The sequence below is a fragment of the Nerophis ophidion genome, linkage group LG16 (assembly GCF_033978795.1).
Source record: "Nerophis ophidion isolate RoL-2023_Sa linkage group LG16, RoL_Noph_v1.0, whole genome shotgun sequence".
NCBI lineage: Eukaryota > Metazoa > Chordata > Actinopteri > Syngnathiformes > Syngnathidae > Nerophis > Nerophis ophidion.
The window spans coordinates 20,772,954-20,782,475 of NC_084626.1; the positions used below are offsets into that span (position 1 = coordinate 20,772,954).

Sequence of the window (9,522 nt, forward strand, 5' to 3'; positions counted from 1 at the left end):
TATATATATATATATATATATATATATATATATATATATATATATATAATACGTGACTTGGTGAATTCTAGCTATATACTCCACCCCCCACCTCGCGAAATCGTAGGTGTCAAGGTTGGCAAATATGCACTTGGTTAAAACGAAATAGGTGTTGTTAAACAATGCTGTCCCAGTGTACTTTGAATACTGCTGAAGAAGACGGTTTCAGCGGTTTAATTGCGCGGCCTTTCGGGCACATTTGTGTTGGTGAATATTTGTTCCGTGCAACAGCATTCTTCCTTCTTTGATTGCCGGGTGGCTTGTCTTTGGTTTTGGGGCTGCTTTGGATGCTCAATTGCTGATTAAATAATTTTGTGAGTGTGTTTGATTTAATGTGAACAATTTCACTGGTCTGATGTGACAAGACTAAATTTAATGGCGGGATGTGAAGCTTCTGAACCCGGAAAAATCCATAAATTAGCGGCAGCATCATTCAAAGTCTGGGGAAAAAGTATTGGCCTGTGGTCCAGAAACTAAATAGTTTCACTTTTACAAGCGGCCCTATGGGGGGAAGCTGTAACAGTAATGTCACTACGACGAACATGAGTTTATGACTGCAGCCTTCTTTGGTCTGTCCTCACCAGGAAACATTGTTAACATCCAAACCGGTCAGTGGGTGGGCCAGCAGAGTGGCCTCGGTGCCGGTATGGACTCCTTCTACGAGTACTTGTTCAAGGCCTACATCCTGTTTGGCGAGAAGGACGACTACAGAATGTTCCAGGCAGCTTACGCCAGCATACATAACCACCTGAGGAGAGGGTCAGTCTTTATCACACTGGGGGGATAAGCACTCACCCAAAAGTTGAACGTGTGACGTTTCAGGCGGGAGTCGTGCAACGAAGGAGAAGGCGACCCGCCCATGTACGTGAACGTGAACATGATGAGTGGCGAAATCATGAACACTTGGATCGATTCCTTGCAAGCCTTCTTTCCTGGGCTGCAGGTAGCCTGAGCTCCCACATCAGCAAAATCGTGCAAGTTCTTTAAATTCACTTCTGTCTGTTTGGTGTTTAAAGGTTTTAAATGGTGATGTAGAAAATGCAATTTGCCTCCACGCCTTCTACTATGCAATTTGGAAGCGCTTTGGAGCTTTGCCAGAAAGGTACAACTGGCAGCGGAAGGCTGCGGATGTCCTCTTTTACCCGCTGAGACCTGAGCTGGCTGAATCCACCTACCTGCTTTACCAGGTACAACCGCTTTAAGTGGAAGCCATCTTTGACCAATGCTCTCAATCGGTGAGGCTACAAGTGCAGATTCATTCTTCAGCATTTGCTAGTATTAATAAGTATACAGTATCATCAATAAATATCTAAAAATATGCAGCTTCGTCTTCTGCCGAGAGTGGATTTCCTCAAAATGTGACCTCCACTCTAATACTCAACCCAAATAGACCACTCTCTTTTTTGTCTCCAGGACCATAAATATGTGGTTTAGATCATTTAGATACTTTAAATACTACTACATACAATAAGCCAACCCTGGGCCCATACATACATTAGATAGATTCCCTGTTTAACCTTCAGAATGTTTTTGTAGATTATTCTATAGTCCTTTTAGATATATTCATTGCTAAATATAAGGTATTTTTCTTTTTTTTTTAAATTTACTATTTTATAAAAAAAAAAAAAAAAGATTAAGATATCTTTTTGGAATCTAAACCCTCAGTTTCACACATTTTAATAATGATCATTATTTATTTTTTGGGGGAAAAATTTAATATTCCATCCATCCATCCATCTTCTTCCGCTTATCCGAGGTCAGGTCGCGGGGGCAGCAGCCTAAGCAGGGAAGCCCAGACTTCCTTCTCCCCAGCCCCTTCGTCCAGCTATTCCCGGGGGATCCCGAGGCGTTCCCAGGCCAGCCAGGAAAAATATAATATTATTCACCAATATTGTGAAAAGATATTTCACTTCAGCGTCACTTAGGACATGTTTCATTCTATTATTCGTAGGGCTTATGTTCCTGACCACCACATGGTAGATTAATTTCCAAAAATAGGCACACTATTATGATTTTTTTAATGAATATTACATGCATTTAACGTCTTTATAAGCCCTCCACAAACTCCTCACAGCTTTCACACAAATGAAATAAATATTTATTCAGTGCTGCTGGGATAGGCTCCAGCCCCCCGTGCCCCTGCAAAGGACAAGCGGTAGAAAATGAATGGATAAATGGATAATTGCATTGTCCATACAAAACTTGTTAAAATCATGATCAATTAAAGATAAGAGTTTTTAATCTTTAATAAATGTAAGTTTAGACAAATAATTTCAAGTTTTTAGTTATATCATGGCAGTGATTACTTTGTCAGTTGGATAACAATTTGGCCATTTGTGACGTTTGGAAAGCAGCGATAAAGTAGCGGCAGCACGACTAATCTGAGCACTCACCTCTTGTGATGGCATCAAGACACTCAAGTCTGCGATGAGGGAGCTAAAATTTCCAGCTCCAATTTTGCCTCAACTCTACGAGATAAACAGCATCTAATACACTGTTCATTGTGCTAAAGACCTAGCTAACAGGTGCCAAGCCTCACGCTTTGAACATGAGTCACGCAAATGAACCCTTTCTCACACCACACACCACTCTTGGCATTTCTCACGCTTATATTTCCCCTTCGATTCACAGTACAGGCCAAAAGTTTGGACACACCTTCTCATTTAATGCGTTTTCATATTTTGATCAATATTTACATTGTAGATTGTCACTGAAGGTATCAAAACTGTAATTGGACACATGTGGAGTTATGTACTTAACAAAAAAAGGGGAAATAACTGAACACATGTTTTATATTGTAGGTCCTTCAAAATAGCCGTCCTTTGCTCTGATTACTTTTTCGCACACTCTTTGCATTCTCTTGATGAGCTTCAAGAGGTAGACGACATGATACATTTAATTTTCTTTTCACCATGTAAAGCTTACATCTGCATTGAATTGCATCAAATCATCATGTTTTAAAAAGTATTGTTAGTGAATCGTATCATAATCCATGTATCGAGATTCATATCGAATCGCCATTTAAGGTAGAGATGCACACTCCTATTATAAATAGATGCGTCTGTGCGTGCATGACTTTGTGTGTACATGTGTGTTTATACGTGTATGTTTATATATATGTATGTATATATATATATATATATATATATATATATATATATATATATATATATATATATATAAATATATATATATATATATATATATATATATATATATATGTTTGTATGTATCTATGTATGTATTTTCATTTATTCATTTATTTCAGGCAATGACAAAAAAAAAGTACAAGGTAGACGACACGTAATAACATAAATTAATATCATGTAAAAGGTAATGTACAGTATGTAAGCATGATGATACAGTTTTGCCTGAAAGGGAGTGGGAAGAAGATAGCTTTTTTATGTATGGATATATATTTGTGTGTGGGTGTTTGTGTATACTGTATATACATATATATACATACATACACTCATGTATGTATGTATGGATATATATATATATATATATATATATATATATATTATGAGTGTATATGTGTATATATACATACATACACTCATATACATATATCCATCCATCCATTTTTTACCGCTTATTCCCTATTGGGGTCGCGGGGGGCGCTGGCGCCTATCTCAGCTACAATCAGGCGGAAGGCGGGGTACACCCTGGACAAGTCGCTACCTCATCGCAGGGCCAACACAGATAGACAGACAACATTCACACTCACATTCACACACTAGGGCCAATTTAGTGTTGCCAATCAACCTATCCCCAGGTGCATGTCTTTGGAAGTGGGAGGAAGCCGGAGTACCCGGAGGGAACCCACGCATTCACGGGGAGAACATGCAAACTCCACACAGAAAGATCCCGAGCCTGGATTTGAACCCAGGACTGCAGGACCTTCGTATTGTGAGGCAGACGCACTATATATATATATATATATATATACATATATGTGTATATATATATTATGAGTGTATGTATGTGTATGTGTATATATATATATATATATATATATATATATATATATATATATACACTCATATATATACATTATATATATATATATTATATATTATGAGTGTATGTGTATATGAGTGTGTATATATATATATATATATATATATATATATATATATATATATATATATATATATATATAATGTGTGTGTATATGCTATGCACACAAATCTAAAAAACAGAAATGAAGCAATACTACATACACCAGTAGCAGAGTCTTGTAGTAAAAGTTTTGTAGACGTATTAATGTTGTTGATAATTACATGTAATACATTTATAATATGTAATAATTGACATATTAACAATATACAATATAATAATTCATATACAATATAATAATTATACTGTAGATGTATAACTAATCACTTTATAATCGACTTATAGCCCCTGAATTTTAATTGTAATCAATCAATCAATCAATCAATGTTTATTTATATAGCCCCAAATCACAAATGTCTCAAAGGACTGCACAAATAATTACGACTACAACATCCTCGGAAGAACCCACAAAAGGGCAAGGAAAACTCACACCCAGTGGGCAGGGAGAATTCACATTCAGTGGGACGCCAGTGACAATGCTGACTATGAGAAACCTTGGAGAGGACCTCAGATGTGGGCAACCCCCCCCCTCTAGGGGACCGAAAGCAATGGATGTCGAGCGGGTCTAACATGATACTGTGAAAGTTCAATCCATAGTGGCTCCAAGACAGCAGTGAGAGTCCCGTCCACAGGAAACCATCTCAAGCGGATCAGCAGCGTAGAGATGTCCCCAACCGATACAGGCGAGCGGTCCATCCTGGGTCCCGACGAGCGGTCCATCCTGGGTCTCGACTCTGGACAGTCAGTACTTCATCCATGGTCATCGGACCGGACCCCCTCCACAAGGGAGGGGGGGACATAGGAGAAAGAAAAGAAAAGAAGCGGCAGATCAACTGGTCTAAAAAGGAGGTCTATTTAAAGGCTAGAGTATACAGATGAGTTTTAAGATGAGACTTAAATGCTTCTACTGAGGTAGCATCTCGAACTGTTACCGGGAGGGCATTCCAGAGTACTGGAGCCCGAACGGAAAACACTCTATAGCCCGCAGACTTTTTTTGAGCTCTAGGAATCACTAATAAGCCGGAGTCTTTTGAACGCAGATTTCTTGCCGGGACATACGGTACAATACAATCGGCAAGATAGGCTGGAGCTAGACCGTGTAGTATTTTATACGTAAGTAGTAAAACCTTAAAGTCACATCTTAAGTGCACAGGAAGCCAGTGCAGGTGAGCCAGTACAGGCGTAATATGATCAAACTTTCTTGTTCTTGTCAAAAGTCTAGCAGCCGCATTTTGTACCAACTGTAATCTTTTAATGCTAGACATGGGGAGACCCGAAAATAATACGTTACAGTAATCGAGACGAGACGTAACAAACGCATGGATAATGATCTCAGCGTCTTTAGTGGACAGAATGGAGCGAATTTTAGCGATATATTACGGAGATGAAAGAACGCCGTTTTAGTAACGCTTTTAATGTGTGACTCAAAGGAGAGAGTTGGGTCGAAGATAATACCCAGATTTTTTCAAATCAAAATTGTTAGGTGCAAAAAGATTACGCACAGCACGATTAACATGCTGTCAAAGGAAGTAGCGTTAACTTTTTATTATCTCGTTAACTTTGACTGTCCTAAATAAAATATATATTATTGAAAATGTTACAAAATATTTTATAAAAATGGATTCCTAATCAAGTCTCACTTGACATATTATTTGGGTTAACTGCTATTATTCATTAGTGGCGGGAAACTCCATCCATCCATCCATTTTCTACCGCTTATTCCCTTCGGGTTTGCGGCTGGCGCTGGAGCCTATCTCTGCTGCATTTGGGCAGAAGGCGGGGCACTTATTAAAAAAAAATAATTAAAATGCGTAAAAAATAAATGTGTGCAATAAAACATTTTAAGGTAAAGGCCTCAAATTCACACCTAATTATGCCTCCCATTACTTGCCTGACACTTTCTGCAGCTGAGAACTAAGCATGAATGATATGTAATAATAAAATGTTTTTTCCTTTTCACAGGCAACCAAGAACCCTTTCTACTTGCACGTTGGTATGGATATTATTCAGAGCCTTGACAAAAATACCAAAGTCAGGTAAAAATCTATTTTTTTAAGTGTTTACACTTTTTTTGGAGCAAGTGTGGATTGAACTGTTTTGTTTTAAGATGTGGGTACGCCACCCTTCATCACGTTGTGCACAAATCCAAAGAGGACCGCATGGAGAGTTTCTTCCTCAGCGAGACCTGCAAATATCTTTTTCTGGTAGAATTGCGTGGCACGTAAAACGTTACTATCCAACAAAAGGTAAGTTTAAAAACTTTTTTTTTTTTTTTAAATTACAGCTTTTTGACGAGGACAACCCGCTTCACAAGTTGGGCAACAAGTACATCTTTACAACAGAAGGTCACCTGATGCCTGTTGACAAGCGCTTCCGGGAGAATCGATGGAAGGACAGAAGTCCATGTGAAGACAAAGACATGCCAGTGGAGAAGCTGTTTAACGAGCAGCTCGTCCAGAACGCCAGCAATGTAAGGTTGACATTTTTGTGTTTGGACAGTGACTCACTTTCTATAAATAAATAGTTATTAGTACAAATTACTTTTTCAATTTGCAACAAACCCACAAAGTGTTGCCCTCCATTAATGCAGCAGTTACGTTCCACACCTCCGACCTGATATACTGTATTTGGAATGCTATTTATGTTATGATTTTAATGAATGTTGTATACATTGTAGGTTTTTATAAAGCCTACACTTTTATGTAATTGTAACGCTTTAAAAAATTAGCTGCAGATGATGATGACAGCAATGGCGGCGTCACTCACAAATATTTAGGATTTTGAAGGCTTTTTTTGTATTTATCGCGGCCTATAAGGCCTGAATTTGTGGCAACTTTTTCAGGAAGTTGCAGCAAAAAAAGCAATGTTTTGAGGATGACTTTTTCAATAACATTGAATCAACTTGTATTTGTATGAATTTGTTATCAACTTGTATTTTTATGAATTTTTTATCAATGTTTTAAGTGTTCCTTGTAACCTTAATCTCAAAAAGTACAGGTATTCAACAAAACAAATGCTGTATTAATGTTTTACTCGTTTTATTGCAGACAATACTTAAGAGTAGACTCTAGATGGCAGTTAAACACATACTCAGCTCATTGCGGCATTAAGAAGACAGTTTATATAATATCAAACAGACGTTATGATAATGTATTTCAAATGACTTATTTTCAATTTTTAAATCCTCAATGCACTGAGACAGCAGTAAGTGAAACACAAAGTGGTGAGGTTACACTGTCATAATAATATTAATATATAATACATTGTAAATATTAACACAAATAAATACACAATTATTGATTAAATTATATGTAAATACAGTAACCCATTTACGATGTGAAATCAGTCATTTCGAGTGCAACTATACATAATTTAAACATGATATTATGGATATAAAAACATGTTTTAAAATCCACAACTCCACTTTTAATAACAACACACAAAAAAAACTTTACATGAATAAAAAACGTGTGCATGTTAGTTCAATTTATAACAGCCATTTATTTATTTTTTTGTTATCTTATTTCAATTATCTTAGTTCAATTCAGCTTTTCTCTTTTGAATAATGTGGGACATTGAGGGATCTCCCTTGTTTTAGCCCCCAAGGTCATTTGCCACCCGAACGCCTCCCTAGGGAGGTGTTTAGGGCACGTCCAACCGGTAGGAGGCCACGGGGAAGACCCAGGACACGTTGGGAAGACTATGTCTCCCGGCTGGCCTGGGAACGCCTCGAGATCCCCCGGGAAGAGCTAGACGAAGTGGCTGGGGAGAGGGAAGTCTGGGTTTCCCTGCTTAGGCTGTTGCCCCCGCGACCCGACCTCGGATAAGCGGAAGATGATGGATGGATGGATGGTCATTTGTCCTTGCAATAATAATGTCCATTCAATAATAATTGAACAGAGTTGTGAATATTAAAACAATAATATAAATTATGTATTTTTTGACAGTGCAACAGGATCCCAGAGGCGCGACGCTACACGCTGCCCCTGAAGAGCGTCTACATGAGGCAGATCGATCACATGGTCGGCCTGCACTGACAGCGTGGTGATGTCGCTGCGCGCAAACACACACACTCGAATGCGTATACACTTACACTACACATTAATACACGTGCATACTGTGAGTATATTTGCTGAGGATCCAGACTGAGTTAAAACACCGGGACCATTTATTTTACTGTTTAGGTTGTTTGAGTATTTGGAGTGTACGCGTATGCTTGGAAGTGTGTGTGTGTGTGTGTGTTTGTTTGTTTGTTTGTTTGTTTTTTTTGTGTGTGTGTGTGTGTGTGTGTGTGTGTGTGTGTGTGTGTGTGTGTGTGTGTGTGTTAGTGCGCGAGTGAATTAGGGTAACCGTGTCGTCCTCCTGTACAACAAATGGCGTCATGTGTTGTTTAGTGCCTTGCTCGTATCCCGAGGGCTTCATCACAGGGACACTAGTGCAGTGTGTGCAAGTTTTAAAGTGGGCTTGTTTATTCACATTTATGGATCGTAACTGTACAAAAGTGTGATCATGAGAGTAAGAGACCCGTCACTCATGCTCTTAAAGTGCCTTTTTTTAAAAAAACGTAGCTTCAGGAGGTCTTAACACTTTTTAAATCGTGTTGCTCAAGTCAGTCGGTCCGTGTGCGTGTGCGCGTGTGTGCACGCGCGTGTACGAGTGTGTGTGTTTGTGTGGTTTCACTTGTTTACAACTAAATCAAGCCATCAATTTTCTTGTCTTCTTTTTGTCCAAATTTTTTCCAAAAGGAACAAGTAAATTGACAGATTTTATTTGACTTGATTGCACTTCTTCATACCTGCTGATCATCTCAGGGTTTAAAGCAAAAACAAATGAAAGAACAATTTCACAAAGACAATGTGTGTAGAATAATGATTGCCTACAATGCCAGCAGGTATTTTTTTTTTTCATTGCAAAGCTTGTGCGTTTATTTGATGATTAAAATTTTAATTACTGATAACTATGCATCTTTTCTTTCTGCTCCTTCATATATTACCAGCTATGTACGTTCGACATACTTTATCACCCTTAATTTCATTTGATTTAATTCAATGTATTTACATTATACTTTAATTTAATTTTAATTTAGTTTATTTTACTCAGTGTATTTTACATCCTTTAATTTTGCTTTATTTTTAATTCATTTTATTCTATTTAACTTTATTTTAATTGATGAGAAATTTTACTTTTAGTTAATTTTACATAATTGTATTTAACTTTATTTTAATTTATTTTGTTTTACTTCATTTTATTTTATTCTAACTTATTGACCTCATTTTTATTTAACTTTTCTTTATTTTTTTTTCTTATTTTCCTTTAATATTTATGTGGGTCTTTACTTGAGTTTTTTAAATGTGAAATGAT

General features: G+C 37.5%; 1 protein-coding gene across 1 annotated transcript in view; it reads left to right on the forward strand.

The window, feature by feature from the left end:
- The window catches only part of edem1 (ER degradation enhancer, mannosidase alpha-like 1), a 25,349-nt gene extending 16,231 nt beyond the window's left edge, over positions 1-9,118 (forward strand). Inside the window, exons 6-12 of the mRNA XM_061874630.1 lie at positions 624-798; positions 862-982; positions 1,056-1,226; positions 6,124-6,197; positions 6,269-6,365; positions 6,446-6,631; positions 8,109-9,118. Coding sequence (XP_061730614.1) covers positions 624-798; positions 862-982; positions 1,056-1,226; positions 6,124-6,197; positions 6,269-6,365; positions 6,446-6,631; positions 8,109-8,198 — 914 coding nt within the window. The 3' untranslated portion in view covers positions 8,199-9,118. The remainder of the gene's footprint in view (positions 1-623; positions 799-861; positions 983-1,055; positions 1,227-6,123; positions 6,198-6,268; positions 6,366-6,445; positions 6,632-8,108) is intronic.
- Positions 9,119-9,522: the final 404 nt, after the last annotated feature.